Genomic DNA, 23,418 nt, shown 5'->3' on the forward strand with positions numbered 1-23,418 from the left:
TCCTTCTCTTCTTCCTCCTCCTCCTTCTCCTCCTCCTCCTCCTTCTCTTCTTCCTCTTCCTCCTCCTCTTCCTCCTTCTCCTTCCCCCTCACCTTCCTCCTCCTCCTTCTCTTCTTTTAATGGTGGGAAAACATAAAAATCAAGGCATAGAGAAACAAACTAGTAGAAGGTTGTCCACTCAAATATTATCATGCTGTATGATTTGAGAACATTTTTTATTTTCCTTTTTGTTTCTAAATCCACTAGACTTTTAAAAGGAAATATATGTGGCTTAAGATCTAATGAAGTGGCTAGATGGTTTTTCCTTGAGCTCTAAAAGGGGAAAAAAATTCCCAGTGTCAGCATCTGGGGAGGTTAGGCCTTGGAGTTGGACCCGGCTCTGCTACCAGATTTCTCCGGCCATGGTCCTTCTGCCATGAGTCCTTGTGTGCACTTGGACATCACATCTGTCTCACAGACATGGGTATCCTGGGACGACTGCCTGGAAAAAGGCTGAGACAACAGAGATGGGGCAGGCACCAAGGGAGAACTCTCCTCTGGATGCTGGGGCTTCAGGCTTCCCAGCTGTGGGTTTCTCTTCCTCTTGCTGGGTTTCCTCTGCCACAGGCCAATCCTGCCACCCACCTCCCATTTCTCTAATGGAAGCCAACCATCCTCACCTCAGTCCTATTATCACCCACAGAGAGAAGTGGGCTGCAATTCTGAGAGATGTTGAGAGGCCGGGAGGTGGCTGGCCAGCTCTTGGGTCATCCATTGTTCTGAATGTCACTGGTAGCTGCAATTACAAGCTTATTCAGCTCCTAGAGCACAGCCCCATTTTCACTGAAGTGAGGAGGAGGGAGGGAGGGGGCCAGCACCAGGTCCCCAGCCAGTGGTGGGAAGAGAAGAAGCTGGTTCATAGCTGCTGTTTCCTGCCCAGTCACACGGATGCAATGTGAGATGCTGTGGAGTGGGGCTCCTCTAGCTCCCCAAGCTCCCACTCGAGGGTTCGCTTTCCTGGCTAGCCGGCACAGGCCGTTTGCCCGAGCTGTGTGGGAGTCAGTCTTTTCATCCTGCTTCAGCAGCCTCTGCTAGTCCACAATGGCTCCTCTGCACCTGGCTCCCTGGTACCCATCCCTGCCTCCCCTTCACAGACAAGCTTTCAGATTTACTCATTTTCAGCTCTTCCCTCTCCAAAAAGCAGAGCTCACTGGCAGGCTCCAGGTCTAGAGAGAGTAATTCCTGACACAGACACCAGCTGGAGACCCAGGGAGACTGTCCTCTCTTTACTATGGCTGGGCCTTTTGCTTCTTTGGGAGCCAGTGGGGGTCCCTCTAGACCCCTGTGACTTTCTGTCTATCGTGTTGGCCTCAAGATAACACAATTGAACAGACAGGTAAACTCTTGCATCCTCTAAGAGAAGAGCCCAAGGATTAAGAAACAGGTAGGTCCCTGACTCAGCCCTGCAATAGGAGAATGATATGCTACAAACTTGTGTTGACCTCAGCTGGAAAGCAGAGGAAAAAGAGGAGGAACTTCCAGAATTGGATAAAAGATCTTACTGGTTTTGGATTCTCTGTTACTCAAAGTCTTCTATTGAGACCAGTTAAGTTTGTCTCCAGGAGTACTCTGTCTGGAGACTGACAGAGGTGGTAGGAAACCGGTCTGGTCATGGCAAGATGTTTAAGGGTAGTCCAGAGGCTCTGGAAGGCCTGTGCTAGCCTATAGTCTGGTCTTTGGTCTTGATATGGCCTTCTTGATGAGCTGTCGGGAAATTTAGTCTATTGTCTCTGGAGTTGGGATGCCTGGTCCAAGGGAAGGGACAAAGGTCTGTGTGAGGCTCAGTGATAGGGTCAGGAGCAGACGTTGGGATTCTAATGGGAGGAAATTTGTCTTAGTTTGCAGTTTTCCCAGAAGCCAACAGACATATGAGTTGTTGTCTTTCCAAAGGATCCAAGAATCTGGCATCAGAAACAATAGATAAAACAGACTATAGGAAACTATGAGCCAGACAGACAAGACTGTAGTTGAAATCTGGAGACAGGCCACCGAGCTGGGATGATTGCCTGTCTCATGCAGAAATGACTCTGTTCCATGTAGGGGCCCGAGAGTCCCTCTTGGAACATTCCTGAGAGACTCCCACCTCTCGGTTTTTCTCCTCTAGCACTTCCATCTCTAAGCCTATTGCCTGAATTTCTAGCAGAGACACAGCAATTCTTTGGGAAGTAAAAGAAAGGTTTTCCTACTATCCACTCCAAGCTTTGAAAATCATCACCCTCACAGGGCACTGCACTCCTTCCTGATGCTGCTGGATACAGTGGGTCCAGGGGAGCCAAGCAGCAGGACACGGAAGACCATGAGAGTAGGAGAGAGGCAAGGGAAAAGTCTGCCCCACCCGGGCCTTAGCATCCTTGTTTACCCTTCCCAAAGGAGTTTTATGCTTAGGCACTGCGAGGACAATGCTCACTGAAGATGGCTTTGACAGCTTGGGCAGGAGGCCACTTCTTCTCCTCTGCCAACTCAACAGTGACCGTCCAAAGGAAGGAGCCAGTGCCCTCTGTCTTGTCCTGCAGTGTTGTCACCTGTGCCTTCACAGAACTCCTCTCTTCTTTCCTCCCCGCCAACCCCCTGGTGTCTCGAATTGCTCTTCTTTCTAACTTCTTGATAAACTGTTCACTTTGTTATCCTACTTGATGAGAGCAGAGGGCTTCTCAAGGGGCCAAGTGAGCCTTGTGTGTCTTCTGCCCCAAACTTGGGAGAGACCACGCAAAATGGAGCACACCTAGCCTTTCCATTTTGTCTCCCCTCCTCCATCCTGGCCACCTTCAGGGAACTCCCACCTCTTCCTAAGCCTTGGGTTTAAGAACCCAGACTATGTGTCTCTCTGTTGGCCCCTAGTATATGCCTCAGAGTCTTGACTTTTTCTGTTACTCCTCTTAAGGACATTTGAGTAGCAATGCCTTTTGGTGTGTGTGTGTGTGTGTGTGTGTGTGTGTGTGTGAGTTGTGTATGTGTGAGTGTGCTTTTTTTTTTTTTTATATTCCTTATTGTTTCCCAAGGAGTAAAAAGAGATACAATTATAGACTCATGGAATCTCAAATATGAAAATGGTAAGTATTGAGAGTTCAAGTCCCTAAGTCAGCCCAGGTGTTAGTTTTGACTACCTATAACTGTGGACTGTTTGAGAATCAACCTCCCTCTGCACCCAAGCACAGCAGGGAGGACCCCCTGCCTGCTCTGCCTCACGGAGCTACTCAGAGATCAGTAACATTACATGTAAACAGCTACTTTCTAGACAGACCCAGCCCTTTACACTACAGATGAGGAAACTGAGGGCCAGGGATGTTAAAGAATTAACGTAATTTCCACTTTTGGAGTTTCGAAATGGGGTCAGAATACAGGTGATGTGAAGGAAAGAGAAATGTGAGAGATCGGCAGAGACTGAGAGAAGATGAAAGATAAAGGGAGGTGACAGTGATGTGGGTGAGGGGGGGGGATGCTAGAAGCACAAGGCAGGGAGGGTGAGATGCACAGAGGGGGTGTGGTGAAAGCCCGGTGACAGGACCACAGCAAAGGTGACTGAGGCAAGAGGGCGTGTGATTGACTTAGACAGAATGAGGACAGCACAGGACAGGGACACCAAGCCCGCTGTCCCTGCTGCCCTTCCTCTCCAGGTTGTCAGCCAGCCCAGTGAGGGTTGAGAAATCCTTACAATTAAAGCCAGTCTCCTTGACCCCTTTTTGGAAGGAGAAAGATTGGTAGGAAAACTGAATCTGCTATTGGAAGGCCAGGCAGAGTGCACGGGTTGAGCCCACTGAGTCCAGCCGCCTGGTCACAAGGAATACCCACACGTATAGAGTCAAAAATCATCTCTCTTGTTTGCCAAATCCATAATTTACACAAGCTTCTCAGAAGGAAGGAACATGGCTGGGTATAGAGCAATGGTGTATAATGACCTTGGAGAGTGGGAATCGCTCATGTAGGACCAGAGGAAAGGAAAGAGGAGTGGGAGGATGGGAAGGCAGAGAAAAGCAAACGGACCACACAAGACTAACAGGAGGCCAAAGCAGCTCATGTTGGATGCTGGGCTCAGAGAGGAGGGAGGGTGGCAGGGAGCCGAGGAAGGTCCGGTTCGCACCTGTGGGAAGCCAGGTCGGAGCAGGCAGGCTTCTGCTCGGTGTCAGCGGCGGGGCAGCAGAATTGATGCAGCACGGTCTCATTCCTGCAGGCAGAGATGGGGACAAGGTCAGAGTGTAAGGCCGGCTGAGCCCAGCTCTGAAGACCCCTCAGCATCTGCTCCCCACAAAACCTGGCTGCCCTTTCCCTACCTGAATCCCCCCTTTGCCCTCCACAACCGAACATCGCTCTGGAAGAGTGTGCAGAACACACTGTCTGCTCACCCAGGTTTTCCCAATCACTCCCGGGCTAATTCAAACACGGGCCCTTAGCACAGTCTCCCTGGTCTCCTGCTCTTATACTGCAGAGCACATCTCTGCATGAGGCTCCCACCTGCGATTCTCTGTTCATGGAGACCTCTTTTATTCCAGTTCTCTACAATCCTGTTCCTAAGAAGTTCTGTAAGAACGAGGTCTAAATACGAGGACTTGGCATCTGTAAACTGCTGTTAAGCCCATCACATGCATGCAAAGCCTCTGAGCCTGCAGAGGGACTTCGTGCTGCCTCCTGGAAGTTTGGGGTGTGCTGCTTGGTGAGAGATGTCAGCAAGATGCCCGACTGGGACGAGACAGTGGGCATGTGGGTTCTCCCTGGAGCTCTGGATGGCTTGGCCAGCTGTATTCATGTTTCACCTCTGTGAGCCTCCACCTATCAACTCTATTGAGACAACTTGCACTTTTACTGAGATCAGGAAGTTGAACTGGAGAAGTTCTCAACCCTAGCTGACTATTTAGAGCCACCAGATTTTAAAATATACTAGCGCCTAGGTTCTGCACCCCAGGGCCTCTCAGTTCATGTGGTCTGGCCAGGGTTCAAGCACCAGGGTCCCTTTATACACTGCAGGCTACCAGGGTCCCCTCCCTGTTAACACACTGTGATTCTGGTACCTGCTTTGAGCCAACTTGGAGCTAATACTACACTTGTTGGGCGATGTTACCTTGTCCTGTTGTGAACTCCTCCTTCTTAAGTCTAGACCTGACAGTCTAGATTCATCCTGGGTCATCTGAAAGAGGGCTCCAGACCTCCTTTAGGTCCAGAGTACTTTGTCCAAACTAACAGTTTACTTAAAGCACATTTTGTAGAACAACAAAGGGGAAACAGTTATGTCTCTGGGGAGCAGAGATTTTTGTGCCACTTCGCAGACAACCCTTCCCCGGCCCCCAACCCAATATTGGAATCCACTACCCAGGCACCTCTTAGAGTCCCTACGTTCTGAGATCAGAGATCTATATAGGGCACAACATTCAGCTATATCCATGGAAGAAAGTAACAATGGAGCCTGCCTTAAATAGATAAACATAATAACACAGAGAGTATACGTTTAAGCAAGGGGAAAAAAACCCAGAAGGAACAGAACTATAGCTTATGAGTTGGGAAGATGCTTTTGAACAAAACAGAAGACAAAGATGCCAATAAGAGAAAGATATGCTGGCATTGTGATGTATTAGAAGTTGGGGTAGATGGGTCAGTTTGAGACCAGCCTGAGCCATATAACACGTTCAAAGCTAGCTAGTACTATGTAGTGAAACCCTACTGTTATACAACAGTACTATTGCAAGTCAAAGGCAATAGATTGGGAAGGTATTTTGCACCATCTACAGAAGAAGGTGTTAAGATTTGAGTCTGATGTTTCCTGTGGGCCCCTGTGTTTGAACACTTGGTCTGCTGTCTGGGAAGGCTTTTGAACCTTTAGGATAAGAGGCCTGGCTGATAGAGGTGGGTACCTGGGAGTTCTTTCTGGTCCTGTCCCTTGCTTCCTGAGCTTCTAGCATATGGATAAAGCCACACTGCAAATCTCTACTACCACCAATCAGAGGTTCCCACCACTACGGTCTAAGCTGCTCCAGTCCCTATGTCTCCCCTGCCATGCTGAACTGTGACTTCTAAAACTGCTAACATAAACCTCTTGCGCCTCAAGTTGCTTCTCTTGGCTATTCTGTCAAGTTAATAGTCTTCTTATGTTGAGCTCTAATGCATCCACAAGGAAAAGACAAAAAACCAGGAGAGAAAAATGGGGAACTAGTTCTTACAAGAAGAGGAAATCTGAGCCACTAGATATAAGAAGAGATGTTCCACATAGCTTGTAACTGGCAAAATGCAAATTAAGCTAGCATTGAGATACCATAGCCTATCCATCAGATGAGCAAACATTAACAAGATTGCTCACTCCCAGTGTAATGAGGCTGTGGGAGACAGGGCTCTCGGCTCTGCCTGAGTAGGTATGAATTCTTATAGCTGCTTGGGGGATTAGAAAGGACATGTCTTCCCTTCCAGAAATACCGCTGATGGGATTTTATATTTGCAAGGGCTCAAATATTTCTCAGAAAGGTATTTAATCCAAATGTTTAAGGGAGCATTGCTTTGTGGGAAGAAAGAACAGCTAGAAACAACACTCCAGGCATCCAGGAATGGGTGGTAAACCTGTGGGACCTCATCCATACCTTGCAGTTACATACCTGTCCAAAAGAACCAGCACTTTATCTCTTGGTTTGAGAATAGATGTCCACACTTAGGGCTAAATTGGAAAATCTGGGAACTTCAATTGAGAGAATGCTTGCATCTGATGGGCCTGTAGGGAAGTCTGTGGGAGGCCTATTCTTGATTAATCATTGATGTGGGAGGGCCCAGGCTACTGTGAGAAGTGCCATTCCTGGGCAGGTGATCCCGGTTGTATAAAAAAGCAAGCTGAGCAAGCCACAAGATGCAGGCCGGTGCATGGTGGTCCCCTGCTCCTTGGTGGTCTCCGTGTCAACTTCTGCCTCCAGAATGAAAATTAAGCTCAGTGATGGACTGCTATATTGAAGTGTAAGCCAAATAAACCCTTTCTTTCTTGTCGCCTTTGGTCAGGCTGGTTATCATAGCAATAGAACACAAACTAAGACATCCCTGAATGTGAATTCTACATGTGGGTGCTCCACGTTTTATGTGTAAACCAAGCTGTTAATTTTGGCTACTGCATCAGACAAAGCTGAGATGAAAAGAGAAGAGGCCAGACATACAAGAGAAAAAAAAAGCAATGCTTGGTGTGACAGTGACCAAAAAAAAAAGGTCAAAAACATCAGCTTTAAATTTGTGTTTATGTTATTACTGTAAATACATTAAAACTGAATATGTACTTGGATGGGAACAGAGAGTATCAGAAACCAACTGACTCCTGATTCCTGATGTCACTTCAGGAATCACATATTAGTTTTATCTTGGAATTTCTAATTTAAAGGATTGTTGATTATAGGTTAGGATATAGCCTATGATTATAGATTTGTTAATTTGTTATTCAACTAATATGGCATTATAAAAGGGCAAGGGCTGTGGGCATAGCTCAATGAGAGAGTGAAGGCTTGGCATGTCTAAGAGCATGAATTCAATGTCTACCGTGGCCAAAGAATAGATATAAGGGCAACAAAGAAAATAATTGGGGCTGCGATGGTGGTTCAGGAGTTAGGTGCTTGTCACCCAAACATGAGGACCCGAGTCCAGGTACCCAGCCAGTAAGTACTCCAGCTGTCTGGGCACAGAGATAAGAGGATCCCCAGAAACTTTCCCACCAGCCACCCAGTGTTCAATCAGAATCTCCTTCCACCCCTCCCATCCCCTCAAAAAAAGACAAAAGGAAATCCATGGAGGAAGATACTTAATGTCAACCTTCCACATGCACAGGAACACGCACATGTGAACATATACACTCCCTACAGAGAGAAGAATGGGGAGAACAAATAATAATAGTGGGGAGGAGGGGGAGGAGAGAGAGGAAAAAGAGGAGGAGGAGAGGGGGGAAACTAAATGTCTGGCTCTAACCACTCATGCTACAGATGAGAACTGAGGCCCAGGATAGAGACAATGTCTCTAGGATTGTCCTATGATCAGTCTTCCAGCTTCCTCTACTTCCTCCTCCAGCTCTGGCTTCCTGGGACAAATCAGAAACTTTACAGAGAACTGTCTGGAACCAAAAGACATTGTAATAATACCCAGAACTTCCTGGCTTGAAAATGGGAGTTGAAGGCAGGACTCTTTCAGGAAGCAGACAGGCTCAGAGCCCCAGCAATGGGAGGTGGGGCACATAAACAAAATGTTCAGGTAAAGCCTCGTGAGAACCTAGCAAGCTGCAGTCACCAGCTGACACGGAGTGCCTGAGGGGACTGGCTGTTATCTGCTCTGCTGTCCAGTCCTGGAAGGCATGCCCTGAGGGGTCCCAGACCCTCAGTTTTATAACTGCACTGATACATGCCAAGGCTGATACAAGCCTAATGTCCAGGAAGCCTTTTACTGGCTAGTTGGCAATGCTGCTGGGGTTCAGTCTTTGTTGAACTTTATGCTTTGGGGTCCCTTGGAGGCTGAGGTTTCGACCCTTTTCCCACTGTCCCTCCATCCACTTTCCTAGAGCCTCCCCAACTCTCCCAAAGCTTCCTGCCTTGCCTTCCACTGAGGTTTTAGCCCACACTGAGTTGCAGGTTTAGATTCCTTCCTTTGCCCAAGGTCATGTTCCAAGTCCCCTAACCCGAGCAGGCCTTAGCTTCCATTGGCTAAATGTTACCTACATCCTTTGCAGACAGCCCTTCCCTGTACCCTGAAGGGGAGCAGCGTTAAGGAGGGAGCCGAAGAACCAACTCATTCTCACTAAAGATGAAATGGGAAAGGTGCTTCCCCTGTGGTCTTCCTGCTCTGGAACTCATAGGCCGGGTGTGATCACGAGAAACACACAGACAGTGTAGGTTCTAAAATAGGGATGCTCCACTAATACTTCCCCCCAAACTTCTGAGAACATAAAAACCACAGGAGACGGAATCTGACAGAGAGGATACTGAGGAGACACGGGAACTGCATGTGATGTACCAGGAGCACAGGTCCTGGACCACAAAAGGGCCATCAGTGGGAAAACTGGGAGAGCACAGGTCTGGGTGATCAGGATGGATGGTAGATGATTGATAAGTGACAGAGAGCAGAAAAATGATGATTAAATGTGGAAGAAATCACCAGTAAGGGTGTTTTATCACTTTATACTGTTCCTAAACGTTTTTACACATACGATTGTTCATCTTTACAAAACCCCCCTCTCCCAACAAAACTCCCTCAAAAGGAGAAGAAACGGAGGCGCTTTGTGTTTGTGAATGTCCACTGGTGTGTCAAGTCTACAGGTGTTTACCTCCTTCTTCACAGCATCTCTTCATGGTGCGCACTGCCAGCCCCTTTTATACACAAAGGAAAGAGGGTAAGCGACTCACCCACACTTAGCACAGCCCAACATCCCCAGGGCCATGTGCCAGATCACTTGGTTCCCAGCTAGTGCCATGGTGTTTTGGAAGTCCATGCACCCTGTAGACATGGAGTCCAGCCTGTGAAGAGTCTACTCAGCTCTGGTTTGAGTCAGAGCTCCTTGCTTCCTGGTCTGGATGCCATGTGAGGAGCCCTACCACACACTCCCTCTGACAACAGCTGAGCTGACCCAGCCACTGCATCCTCCCACCTGAATGACGGACCAACCCCCCCCCCCCCCCCCCCCCCACACACACACTGACTGTAAACATGAGTCAAAATAAACACTTCCTCTCATAAGTAGTTGGCATCAGTATTGCATCAGGGCAACAGGAAAAGTGGTTAGTACAGACACAGGCTGGATGCTCAACGGGCTGGTCTGGGGAACCAGCCCTGGCCCTTTTGGGAAACCGAGATCAGTGCCTGGCACAAGGCTGGTTCTCAGTACACTGACAAAGGTTAAAGCTCTGGTGTGGTTGCAGCTGGGAAGGAAGCCAAGGAGCCTGGGGAATTACAGTCTCACGTGATCCCCTCTGCTCAGGTCTGACGCCGCTTACCCTGACATTATCCCAAAGCCTGTACCTCATTCCCTAATCTCTAGGACACAACTTCTCTCTTCATCCTTCCCTTCCCACCCTTCTGGAGAACCATCCCCACCTGAAGGAACTGTGTTCCAGAGGCTGTGAGGAGGGAACCTAAGAGACAGGAGAAAGGAATAGCAGGTTTGTTCCTCGGGTTTCTAGGGTGGGACCAGCCCAAGGCTGTTTTAGGGCAGACCACTGCAGCCTGTCCATGTGAAGGGTCAGTGTTTCTGAGCCCATTTGTCCACAGAGTCCAAAAGAAGCATTTCTTCCCAGCCAGAGGTCTTGCCATCATCCTATCTCAGGCTAGCTTGTGGTACAGCTCCCAGGCGTTGGAAGTCCCACACATGGATCCCAATCCCTATGTGTTCCTGAGTCACTTGTCTTTTAGGACACCCATGTTCTCAATAGTTCCGTCAGGCCAGCAGCAACGTCTGCCTGGCAGGGCTTTGAAGAGGATCAAGTACAGCAGTAAATACAAAGGCACACCATGAGGGGGCCATGTAAGGAGGTGGCCTTTCATTCCTGACCACAAGTGTCGCCATGGTTGTACAGTTGCTGGAACTCTCCCACGCCTCCAATGGGGAGGCAAAAAGGCAGTCTGGTAGTCTCCTATAAAGTTAAATACACTTTTGCCATATGCCCCTGCCACTGTATTTACTCAAGATAAAAACGCATAGGAACACAAAACTATTCATAGCAGCAGATACCCATCGTAGGGGAAAAAAGAAATAGTTTGAATGCCCACTTATCTGCTAAAGGGACAAGCAAATTGTAACATATCTGTACGGTGGAATACATGCCGTGTAAAGGGGAGCCAGTCCGCACACCCCAATATGGATGGATCTCCAATGTGTTCCAGTAAATCAAGGCCAGTCTAGAAAAGGCGGAGGGTCTGTTTCTGCCACACAGGAAAGGCCTGATGCAGAAGGAACTCGGGTCATCTGGGGCTATGGAAATGCTCTACATCTTGATAAATGACAGCAGCTACACAACGGCAGACGTCTGTTGGAGCAAATCAACCCGTACCCTTATAGTGAGTGCATTTCCTTGTATATAATTGCACCCGAATAGAACTGGTTTTAAAAGAGAAAAAGACCAAATCTGTGTTCCCCCTTTCTCCCTTCTTACTTTTTCCAGAGCCTATTAAGCCATTTCATCTTTAAATCCTCCCTCTGCCCACAACCCCGGGTCACTTGAGTATTAACCTCCCTCCCAGCTGCGGGAGGAGATGCTGTATTTCCTGCTTCCTCCTGCTAGATTGCTTTTGCAGAGACCAGATGGCTCATCACTGAGCTGGAGGAGTGTAGGGGCCTGGAAGTGGGACAACGAGAAACCTAGGGGTGGGATAGCTGGATGGAAGAAATTAGGGAGCCAGGCCTGAGACCTGCGAGTCCCTGGGACTCACAGAAAATACCTGAGCTGAAGATGGACACCTGTGTGGACCACAGCCCACTCTGGGATGCATTGTTTGGGATGCAACGATGGTTGTCATAAGTGAGGCTCCTGGGATGCATTGTTTGGGATGCAATGATAGTTGTCATAAATTAGGCTCCTATCCCCATTGTTTTTTTCACTGAGTGGTGGGGATTGGACTCTGACGGCAAGTCACCGTGAGAGAAAGTTAAGTCCTGTGTAGGGCCAGACTCTTAATGACTACTGCTAATACTATTAGTCGCTGCTCCAGGGAAGGGCAGCCACAGCTCACTGTAGATGTCAGTGTAGATGTCCTCTGCCTAGTGGCACACTGACAGCGACATAGAAGGGTGTGGAAGATCTCAGTATGTTGAGTGATGACAGCTCTTCTTGGAGCTGGCACTCACAGCACAGAAAGCCATGTCGTGTTAGTCTTGGGACATGGTGACCGCCCAGTTAGCTACAGGGCCCTGCCAGAGCCTGCCAGGGCATCTCCACATGGAGCCTCTGATGCTTTCTCACTTTCCTTTAGGGTAACCTTCTCAGATCTTCCCACCTCTGCTACCAGGAGAAAGATGGGTGACAGAGTCCTGGGTAGTGGGCATCTGCCTGTCCCCTTCAGCCAGACCTTTCTTGAGAGCACGCTGCAGCTTCAGGTGTCGTCATGAAGAGGAAGCTGGTCTTGTAATGAACCACCAGCCACTCTGGGAACATCAAAGTTAAGAAGAATGTGGAGAAGCAAGACCGTAAGCTTTCTGTTGCATGGAAGTATGGTGTGGTCTGTTTATGCAATAGAGCTACCTACTAGCTTTAATTTGGGGGTGGATGCGGCAAGTTTCCTTCATGGGGCAAAACCAAACAAAAGAGCAACATGGGAGGCTTACACCGGCAACCTGAACACGCCAGACCAGTGCTTCTCAACCCTTCTAACGCTGTGACCCTTAACACAGTTCCTCATGTTGTGGTGAAACCCACCCCCCCGCCCCCAACTGTAAAATTATTTCGTTGTTACTTCATAACTGTAAATTTGCTACTATTGTGAATTGTAATGTAAATATCTGATATGCGACCCCCCAAAGGGGTCGTGACCCCTCAGGTAGAAAACCACTTCTTATAGAAGATGAGGCAAGAGAATTGCCCTGGGCTCATGGTCACCCTGGAGTAAGTAGTGACCTCCTGGTCAGATGAGCCCGCAGAGCAAGACTCTGTATCAAAAGCCAACTCTACTTCCTCAAGCAAAGCATCTAAGCATTCTAATCCTAAGTCCTTGATCGTCACTGGGAAACCTAGCCCCACCTCATTCAGCCCTGCTCTTATATTGAGGAGCTGCCTGTAGTGGCTCTTGGCAGCCTACCCGATGTCACCGGTACAGGGAGCCTCGATGAGCATTCAGTCCTTCCCAATGCCGTGGACTTTACAGCCATTTCCTCATGGTGGAAGGAGTTAGTAAGGGATGTGTAATTACCTCACTCTGTTTTCTGTTACTGTCACCAAATTCCGGATGCTGCATGTATCAAAAACAAAAAAATATCCTGGCTTAGGATGTTAGAAGTTGGAGAGTCCACACAGTATGGCTATGGGAAGGTCTCCCTAGCTGTACCCAAACATGGCAGCGGGCACAAGATGGCAGGTGTGTGTGTGTGTGTGTGTGTGTGTGTGTGTGTGTATATGTGAGTATATGTGTGTGTATGTGTGTGTGTATGTGTGTGTGTGTATGTGAGTGTATGTGTTTGTGTGTGTGTGTGTGTATATGAGTGTATGTGAGTGTGTGTGTGTGTGTGTGTGTGACAGGACTTATACGGTGTGAAGACAAGAGAGCTGGGAGAGGCTGAGCTAAGTTATAGCAGGCCTCCCTTGTGGGACCTAATCTGCTCTTGTGGGAATTAATCTACTGCTCTGAGACCGGCATTAATCCCTTAAAGCTCATGACCCAATCACTTCCCACTAAGTTCCACCTACTAAAGGTCACACCACCTTCAGATTTTATATGTTGAAATATACTTGGAGCCAAGCTTCAGCACAAACTTTGACAGGGACAGACTACATCCAAGTCTGTAGCAAAAGCTGAACTTCAATTAAGAGTGCTACGGAGAGGCAATGGGTTAAAACACAAAGCATGTGAATACGAGTTAGCTTCATCAATGGCAGCTGCTATCAACAGGTCCAATGTAGGCCGTCGTTCCTCTTCCCCACGTGGCTCTGAGTAACAGGTCCTCTCTATCCCCAGTCCTTTCTCCACCTCCTACCGGACTTCAAGGCTGTTAGTTTCATAGGCTGTTTTGTTTGGGTGCAAACAGTTGCTTCCATCTCCAGTCACGAACCCCTGATTTCTCTACTAGTCAGCTCTCCTTTCTTCCTCGGCTAGCTTCCAGAAGAAACGATGCTGAATGAGTCTCCCTTCCCTTTGCTCTTTTGTCCCCCTGCTGGAATCTGAGATCTTCCTCAGACCATCAGCAGAACCTTCCCACAGGGATTCCCAATGATTTCATTCCCAAAACGAGGGAACTTTCCAGTTCCCAATGGACTCAGCTCTACCGTAGTCAGTGGTCAGAGCCTCCTAAAAACATCCTCCATTCATGGCTTCTCTCCTTGGAGAGGAGTGAGCTGTTTTATTTCCTGATCCTTTTTTTTTTTAAATGGTAATAACAGGTAACCAGCACTAGGAGGGAATCCGAGCAGCTGCTCCAGAGAGACCCACGAAGAAAGCAACCACCAAGCAGCCTCAGCAGCCAGCCATTTGATGACCACCCCTAAAGACAAGGCTTGCCACTCCAGCCGGGCCTCCCTCGTTCAGGCTCTGTGGAACAGAAAAGAACTGTCTCCATTAAGCCCTGGGAAGGATGCAGTTTTCTTTAAAGGAGAGACTCCACTGCATGCTGAGTTTGGGGCTTGGTTTTAAGACACAAGTCTCACAGCATGGCATGGCTGTGTGCCTGCAGTCACGTGACGCTGAGAGGAAGCCACTCATTCATGGGGAAGAGAGATTTCACAGAGGCCTCATCTCAAATCATAGCAGAAGGGAGGGTTCCCAGAACAGCAGTAGGCCGTAGATTTGTGAGACCTGCCTTCAGATGTTGTCTTCTTACTGAGATGGCTTTGGATCCACAGGCAGCTTCTCTGACCTCTTTCAGCCTGAGCTGCTCAGCTGTTAAAGAGATGCCCTGAAGCACGTACCCGTGACTCTCAGTGGCTCTCCCGATGACGAACTGGCTGCAACATCCAGTTTTTTTTTTCCTGCTGCATTGCTGGGGTTTATATGCATCGCACAGCTCCCTACACTAGAATGAGCTTTTCAGAGCCACTCCTGTAGCCAGTTCATTTCCACATCCAGTGCAGGACATGGCCAGGCACATGATAGAGCAGCCACTACTCGTCACAGAATCCATAAATAAATTCTGGTTCCTGAGTGACTTAAAAGCAATGGGGGTTATCTAGGGAATACAGGCACATGCATGCATGCGCGTGAGCTCACAAATGAAATCACCAGAGCATGCCGTAGACATATGGACCTATTCGTCACTGCCACCACAGGCTCAAGGCATGTAATCCCTTTCCATATATCACCTTCGTATAACCCTCACTTCACATCTGGAAGGCTCTGTGGAGATTCACTCAGAACAGAAACTCAGTTTGCAAGTTGAGTGAGCCACCAGGTCTCTCCTACCTTTCCTTCTCCCCTAGAGCCACCTACCCCAGCCCCAGAAGGCCAGGGCACATGTTGCCTTCTCTGCTTCTACATTGCAAGCCCAGGCAGTTAGCTGTTGGGCTCAACATCTGCTTTAATCTGAACCCCATCAGATTTGACAGGAACTGGGTAGCCTCCCAGTGCCAGGCAGGCAGCACCACACGAGTTACAAAGCTGAGCCTACATTGCATCTTGCCAGCTTCCCTCAAAGGATACCTCTTCATTAATTGGCAAACTCAAGCCTGGCTAGCAAGCAAAGATGACTCCATAGAGTGAATCAGGGCCGTCAAGCCAGTGGCAGCTCCAGAGGCTGCCTCACCCTGAGGCCTGCTGTTCAGCACCAGAGCAGCAGGGACCTAAAACTCACCTTCCTTCAGTTGTGTGCATGTCTTCAGGAATGTTTAAATCTGGCCAACGATGAGACCTGCATTTGTGCAATGTTCCTGACTCACGGTCAAACCAAAGGTGTTTATCACCTACATGAACCCTCTTGACCATACACACCATGGACATAGTCAAAGTTCTGTGATGATGTAAGCCGTCACCCTCTGGCTACATGTGGATAACACTCACCGGTCCTGCCTGGCATGACAGAGACAAGCTGGCCAACGGCCAGGGTCACAGCTATGACGACATGAACAACTGTCATATGGACATGGCCCCACCAGACTTTTTGTCCCTAAACTCTGGTTTATGTCCAAAACTAGGCTTTGCTTGGGGAAGGGGGACTCTTCCCTAAGACTGAGACAGCCACGGCAGGATTTAACAGACTACAGAGCTCGTGTGCAAGGCCAGAAGAGGGCTCTTCATTTTTTTCTCTATGGCCTTGGGTAGGTCAAACCTAATTTCTCTGTCCGTCAAACTCTACCTCTGTGGAATGGGAATAGTGATACATTACCACCAGGGCTATATGGATAAACGAGGTAATAAATGCTCATAAATGCCATGCACAACAGAAATTAAATACTTCAGGACTGAATCTGGAATAGCAGTGAGTGACCTCTCTTTTTGGCTCTTAGCCCTTCAGTTGTTTAATGTGCTACTGGGTGACATCATTCCTCAGCTCAGCAACCCCTTGACTTCCCGTGAGTCTTCCACCCACAAAACTGCTTTCCAACCCCATCTCCATTCATCTTTCCCCGTTACCTATCTAGGTCTCTTTGCTCTCCTTCCCTTCTTGTTTTCTTAGAGCATACGATTGTCGTATAGCCCAGGGTCTTTGCATGGACTTCTCTCCCAATAGAAAGGTGTTTGTGCAGATTCAAGCCCAGGCGTTCCAATGCTGGCAGCCAAGCTCGGCACTTGTTTTCTACTGTAGGTTTTAATTTTCCTCTGCTCAAATGTCACCTCCCCAGGGGGTCCTGCCTAACAGCACAGCTCTCCTCCCAGCCACCCTTTAATTCTCTTTCCATTCTTATGAGCGTAGACTGAACCTTCACAGGTTTCCTTGTTGTATGTATTGTTCACCTCCTCTCCGTGAGGAGATACGGACATACACAATGGCAGACCCTTTGATCAGCTCATGAGTCCCCAGTGCCGATGACAGCAGCAGAGTCTGGAGTTCAGGAGGTGCTCAACGAAAGCAGTCTACCTCAATAGACACTGACTCCTCCCTGAGGAGCCTAAATAAAATTGTCCATCTTCAGTAGACATACCCTTTGTTCCTTCTCTCCACTCCCTTTTTCTATTCAGCAATGCACTGGGTTTCTAACCTTGTTCCATGCATGAAATTAGGGAGTATGTGCTGGCAAATGAATGTATTGGCCTGCTCCAGCCAAATGGTTTGTGAGGAGGGGGAGGCATCAGAATCCCAGGGCTTAATTTTAACCCCTTCTAAAAGCATTCCCTTGTGACCAAGTCCAGGGCAGATACCCAGACAGGTGCATTTTGCAAAGCCTTCTCTGGGAAGCTTGGATGCTTGCAACTGTCACCCACAGGAGGCAGGGGAAAGGAGAGGCTCTCAACACCCTAGCCAAGCTGCTGCCTGGGTTTCAAGCTGAAGAGCAACCCCATGTGGCTTGGGTTGTGGAATGGAGCAGACACATTACATTTTACTAGGACATATTGAGAGAACATTTATACTGTGCCCACCCCGTGGTAAGTGCATGCTCACATTTCCTGTGCACTTACAGTGATTAAACAATTACTTTCCTCCGGGAGTCTTCGTTGATTGCTATGCAGTGCTTAGGTTTTCCTGCAGTGGGTGGCCAGTACATGGAGCTGGCTGGCGTGCGGCTGAGCAGAGAACCCCTTCTACCACTGGAAAGAGCAGCACCTCTGTCACCCCAGTTTTCACAGCTCTTCATGGCAAAATTCATCAAAGAGATCTCTTCACGCACTCTATGCAATCCTCTACACCCCATCTTCCTTTTACACTCCTTCCCTGGGACACGTCAAACACCGCTGGCTAATCTTCATCCCTGTATTTTGGTGGAGTATTTTTTCCCCTTAAAACAAACCCCAGAAATAACATCATTTTATTCAGCATGCATTTTTAACAGGTGAGAACTTTTAAAAGATATAATAACAGTATCATTATCACACATACTTAAATTAATGGTAATTCTCTAATCTCTGCTAATACCTTGTCTGCATGTAAATTTCCCTGGTTGCCTTAAAAATGACTCTTTCCATTTGCTTCATCTAAATCAGGATGAAATCAGGCCCACACGTTGCACCGGGTTTGCTTTTTCTCTTAAGACCTTTTCCTATCTCCCCAAAGTCCACCTGAATCATGTTTGCCATCCAGGTCACAATTGGTTAAATATTGCTGAGGGCATTGGTCAGTCCCTCCTTGTCCTGCTGGGCATGGCCTGCAGGAGACGGCCTCTGCTGCAATTCCTGGGGTTTGCCAAGGTATTTTTTTTTACCCACTTTTGGCCACTGCATCTCAGCTCCTTACCGTTCCCAACACTGGTGTGCGCCAGCATTCTGCCCCTGGTCTTCTTTAGTCCCCCCCACCCCACTTCTCATTTAGTTATTGGTATTATTCAGTCTCAGAGGCTGAAAAGCAGACTCAGGTTTCTGATTTTAGACCACCCAGAGGCCCACTTAATATCCCCACCCCCACAAGGCTCTGCTGGACCTCTCAACCTCCGCCTGCCCGAATTTCAACAGAAGAATTTGCCCTTCTGATGACTTTGGCTCGACCCTTGAACTCATCCCCAACCTCCGTCTCTTTCAGATGCATACTGTAAGGTTAGGTTTAAGAAGGGCACCGATCTGCATTGTCATTTGTGGTAAGAGAGTAGGGAAATAGTAATGCCATAGACAGGCAGCCCTTGCCAGGTTCTGAAGAGCTTGTAGTCCCTCCAGACCAAGTGAGGTTTTTTTCTTAAGGTTTCTGAGGATCCAGTGCCACACAGTACGTATCCAACGGACATAAGTGCCTACCATTTTGGTTGCCTGTGATTCCTTTCCTTCCTCAGGCAGTCATTGTGACAGCCACAGCCCAGAGCAGGTGGTCTGTCAACTCTGAGCATCAGTGCCTGGAGAGGGGCTGGCTGCACGGGGTGTGGCCTGGACTGTGAGACAGTCGCTCCTGGTGTAAACCACATTAATCGACTTCCTGGACAGCCTAGCACCGAGTTTACTGCCACTGCCTCCGTCTAGCTACCACCAGGGAAATTTACATGCAGACAAGGTATTAGCAGAGATTAGAGAATTATCATTAATTTAAGTATGTGTGATAATGATAGTGCTATTATATCTTTTGAAAGTTCTCACCTTCTTGAATTTTTGCAAACCTCCTACCTGAACTCCCTGTTTCTGTCTTCTTTCCAATGTCTTCTCAAATCAACATTCAAAGTTCTCTATAAGGATTCTTTGCACAAATTTATCCTATGAGTCCATTTTTCTCAACACTTCTCCACAGGCCTTAATTCCCTGGACAAGAAGCACTGTTATTGTTGTCAGAGGTCTTCATTATGTAGGCTGCACTGGGCACTGCAGGATGTGCCACGGCATCCTGTGGGGGATGCAGCCATAGTGGGTCTTGACCCACTAAAGGCTGGCTGAGACATTATCTAGCAGCAGGTCTGTCAGCCACTTCGAGTTCAGGGGCATCTATATGCATTTCCAAAACTGCCTGGAGAAGAGTGGAATCCTGGTTGAGAATCTCTTACCAGATGTGCTACACCCTTCACCGTGATAATTGGTTTTGTCAACTTGGTATAGTCTAGGTTCATGTGGGAAGGTAGTGTCCGTGAAAGACTGTCACAGATTGGTCTGTGAGGAATTATCTTGATTTCCTTATTTGAGGCGGGAAGACCCACTGTTGGGTGGCACCATTCCCTAGGCAAAGGCTCTTGAACTCTAAGACTGGACAAGGTGAGCTTAGCACATGGATACAATGTATTCATTCATTCCTCTCTGCTCCTTGACTATGGATACAATGTGAAGAGCTGCTTCCTGCTGTCTGGACTTGCCACAAGGATGGAGTGTAACCTGAAAGTGTGAGCTAAAATAAACCCTCTTGCTCCTAAGTTGCTCTTGCCAGGGTTTTTTTTTTTTTCTTTTATCACAGTATCAGAAACTCAGACAGCCACCAAGTTCTCTGATTTTGCCTCAGGCTATGCTCCATGCATGCTTAGGCAATTATCTAGCTGAACCCCAAGAATCTAGAAACTGCCTCCTGCCTCCAGCTCTTTATGTAGAGATTACCTTCCCTGTGGGGACTTCTCAACACCTGCTCATATCTCATCTTTCTTACTTCCAGTTTTCTCTACTTGTCCTTTCTCTAGAGCAGCGAACTCACCAGGTACACTGCGAGTTTTCACCGTTTTATTGGGGGCACTTCTCCAACCCTGAGAGCAAAGAGAGCCCCAAAGAACAAAAAAATTGCTAAACCAGAGTTTTCTTTTCACCCAAGAAACATTCTCCCTGGATCTTCAACTGCAATTTACCAATGTTCATAGCATGGGGGGGGGGGCATTTTAAATGAAGGCCCTAAGTAATGGCTGCCTGCCTTTCACCCCTTTTGCTAACAGGAAAGCATACACCAAGTGACTGCACAGAGGCAAGCTGTCTAGAACTTGCCTTCCAAAACTACCAGCAGGCTCTGAGGAGCTGAGATTCATGGCCATGCAACGAACTCAGCAGCTACCAGACAGTTCTTTTGATAACAAATGTGTGTGTGTGTGTGTGAAGTACAGAACAGCAGTTAGTTATTACAATCTGTGTAAAAAGAACTGTGTATGTATGTATGTATGTATGTGTGTGTGTGTATGTATGTATGTATGTATGTGTGTGTATGTATGTATGTATGTATGTGTGTATGTATAAATGTATGAGAAAACTGCTCATACTGGTTGCTCCAAGGTAGGGGTAAGGTGAAGTGTGTGTGTGTATATGTGTTGGCGGGGGGGAGGGGGTAACTGGTTATATTATAAAATGTTGGGGGATCTGGAGATACTCCATCAAACTGTATATACATCTTGACTTAAAAAAAAAAAACTAAATCAATGCACTATGTATTTGAAAAGAACAAATTAAAAACAATTAAAGGTCATAATTAGACTGATGAAATGTAATTTAATACGAAAAGCGCAAGCACTGGGGATGGGGTGGGGCGAAGCTCCTTGGACAGGTAGAGGTGGCCAGAAGCCCAGAGCTAGAGTACCCTGGCACTTGAGTGTGGTCGGATGGTTCTTCTCTGCAGCCAAGGGCTGGGAAAACCAGTGGGCTTCCAGGCCCACAGCCCAAGCTCAGCAGTTCCAGGCATTGGAACAGAGTCTCAGGAGGGGCCTGCTTGTGCCTAAGCTATGTGACCATGTACCCTCTGGCCTTCAGGCTCGCTCCTTGTTTTGTACTGGGGCACGACTGAGGCAAGTCAGATCATCTCAAAGGCATGTGTGGCAGTCTGAAAGACGACAGTGATGGTGTGGAGTGAGGGATGAGGTGGACAGGAAGGTATGGTGGGGATGGAATAAGCTGTCTTCAAGTATAAGAGGGAGGGAGGAGTCCTGTTCTGAGCCTTCTAGATTACACAGGAGGTGGGACAGGTCCTTGGTGCTCCCCCCAAAGCACTTCCTTTCTGTATTCTTGCCGTTGGAAGGGTCTCCAGTTAACAGGAAGTACCAGTACCACATTGGGAGTCCTTAGTAGGTCCATGGCTGCCTGCCACCTTAATCACCATTCCCCTCTCAGAGAGAAATACCAGGGCAGTACTCACAATCACCAAGCCAGGATTCGAACTCGGCCCTGGACCCTAGTCACCTAACATTTTAGCTCCAACCAGGAGGCCCTTTGGGATTCTAGGACTGCAATTCTACCATTCTAGCAAAAAGGCTGGGATTCTCCTGCAAGGAATGTTGGGTACAAGAAGACACCCCCCCCCCCCGTGTGGGTGGAGGGGAGGAGGGGGAAAAGAGGGAGAGAGAAGGGGAGAGGGAAAGGGAGGGAGGGAGAGAACGAGGAAGAGAGAGGGAGAAGGAGAGGGAGAGGGAGAGAGAGAGGGAGAGGGAGAGGGAAAATGCTGAGCAGAAATCTCGACTTTGGCAAAACCATTTTCAACTAAGACTCTGTCATGCCTGCCTTTACTTCCCCTTCTCTAAAGAGAATCCCCAGGTAGACCCAGGCTAGACCTCAGAAGGCTGGGCAAGGGCACCAGGTGACCAGTCTTGCCCCCACACCTACTGCCAGTTCTGAAGAAGTGCGTCCCACTATGCTGTGGTGGAGGGGATGGGGAGTGAGTGTGGGGTGTGGAGGTTGGTGTGGGAGGGAGAGAAGGCAGGCTGGCTGGCTGGCTGGCTGCAGTAAAGTATGGAGGGACACCGGGGCAGCTGAGGGCCCGGCAGGGGGCGAGGGTCGGAGCGCAGGTGAGGACAGCTCTTCCTCCACGCACGTGACTCAGCAGCGGGGGGCGCGCGGGGCTGCGGGGGCGCGCGGCTTCCCCGAGGCTGGGATGCCCGCCTCCGCGAGGGAGCGTGACGCCAGCTCAGAGGGGGCGCGTGGGCCAGGAGATCCTGTGCTGTTCGTCAGCAAGCCAGCCGCCCACACTCTCAGGCCCGGCCTCCGCTCTCGCCCCCAGCCGGGAGTCTCAGGAGTGGGTGGAGGAGGAAGGGACTTTCCTGGGTTTGCCTGTGGCTTGGGGACCCGACGGACTATGGGGTCTGGCGAGCAGGGGTGGGTGCGGAGGGGGTCTCTATGCTCCGGAGGGAGGCTGGCTGGCTGGCTGGCTGGCTGCAGAGCCCCCTCCTACTGCTCTTTAGGTTTAAGCCTTGATGGCTACAGGGGCCTCAACGGAAAATTGTAGGGTTCTTAGCACTGAAGCCTCATCGGGATTCCCCTTCATTCCACCTCCGGAGGCTCACCGGCCACAGTTCTCCTACTCCCAGAGCGAGAGCATTTAGTCTCTCTTGGGCTCCCTTCCCAGGGTCTTTCCTTGAGGTGTGTTCCCCACTAAGGCTCTGCTTCATTATTCTTGGTGAGCTGAAGGTACAAGGCGAGGGAGGAAATGGTTGGTTCAGTGGAGTAGGAGGGAAATCGAGGCCCAGGCAAGGGGAGGGTTTGTTGTAAAGCTGTAACTGGGTCTGGGAGGGAGGACTAGCATCAACTCTGTCTTGGCTGTAGGATCAGAATCCAGTTGTGTAAAAGGATAGTGCTGTCAGTCCACTGCCTGTACCTGACTCTGGAAGTCCTGGGTGTGGGAGTTCGGAGTTGGTGTGTGTGTGTGTGTGTGTGTGTGTGTGTGTCTTACTGAGTAGCATGAAACAGTCAAAGCTGCTGGGCAGAGCCTCTTGTATGCAGTGGCTCTGTAAGGGAAATCCTGATGCTAGACCCAATCAAACAATTCCCAAATGCTTCGCAGAGTTTTTGTTTCTGTTGTTTTTAAATAATCATTGTGTTAAATTTTTGGACTGATTGAAAATTGTGGTAGATTGGAACCATTCATCAAGGAAGAAATTGCGGAGTTCCCTGCCTGTGGCAGGCATGGGAATGCATTCCTGACTGCCGGAGGCAAGAAGGCTGGTTTGACCTGGCAAGTTAAAAAAGAGGCAGCTAGTTAGTGCCAGTTCCTGACCTCAGGACAAGTGGGGAGAGTCTGCAGAGAAAACCATGAAGGCTTCTCTCTATTGTACTTCGCTGTACTGTACCATTGAAGCTCTGTATCTCTACTGAGAACTCCTGGGAGCAGCTAAGCCACAGCACTGCCCACTCTCTAGGGGGCCTTCCTCCCAGAGCTTTGCTTTATGGGCGGAGCAGGGGGGTCTAGGACTCCTGCCTTTCCCAGATAGAACACCAGGGACAGGAGGACGGGTGTGGAGGTCTAGTTTTGCAGAGGATTACAGAGGTGAGGTTGGAAAGAACCAGTTAGCTGGAGGAGGGGGA

At 48.8% G+C, this 23,418-nt stretch overlaps 1 protein-coding gene across 5 annotated transcripts in view; it reads right to left on the reverse strand.

The window, feature by feature from the left end:
- Iqsec3 (IQ motif and Sec7 domain ArfGEF 3) overlaps window positions 1–23,418 on the reverse strand; it is a 98,290-nt gene that overhangs the window by 64,937 nt on the left and 9,935 nt on the right. For all 5 annotated transcript variants that reach the window (XR_004122290.1, XR_004122289.1, XM_031383287.1 and 2 more), the window contains one exon: window positions 4,118–4,201. Coding sequence is in view for 2 of the 5 variants with exons in the window: in XM_031383287.1 (XP_031239147.1) it covers window positions 4,118–4,201 (84 nt within the window). In the remaining 3 variants the exon portion in view is untranslated. Of the gene's footprint in view, window positions 1–4,117; window positions 4,202–23,418 lie in introns of those variants that run through there.

The sequence above is a fragment of the Mastomys coucha genome, unplaced genomic scaffold (assembly GCF_008632895.1).
Source record: "Mastomys coucha isolate ucsf_1 unplaced genomic scaffold, UCSF_Mcou_1 pScaffold20, whole genome shotgun sequence".
Lineage (NCBI taxonomy): Eukaryota > Metazoa > Chordata > Mammalia > Rodentia > Muridae > Mastomys > Mastomys coucha.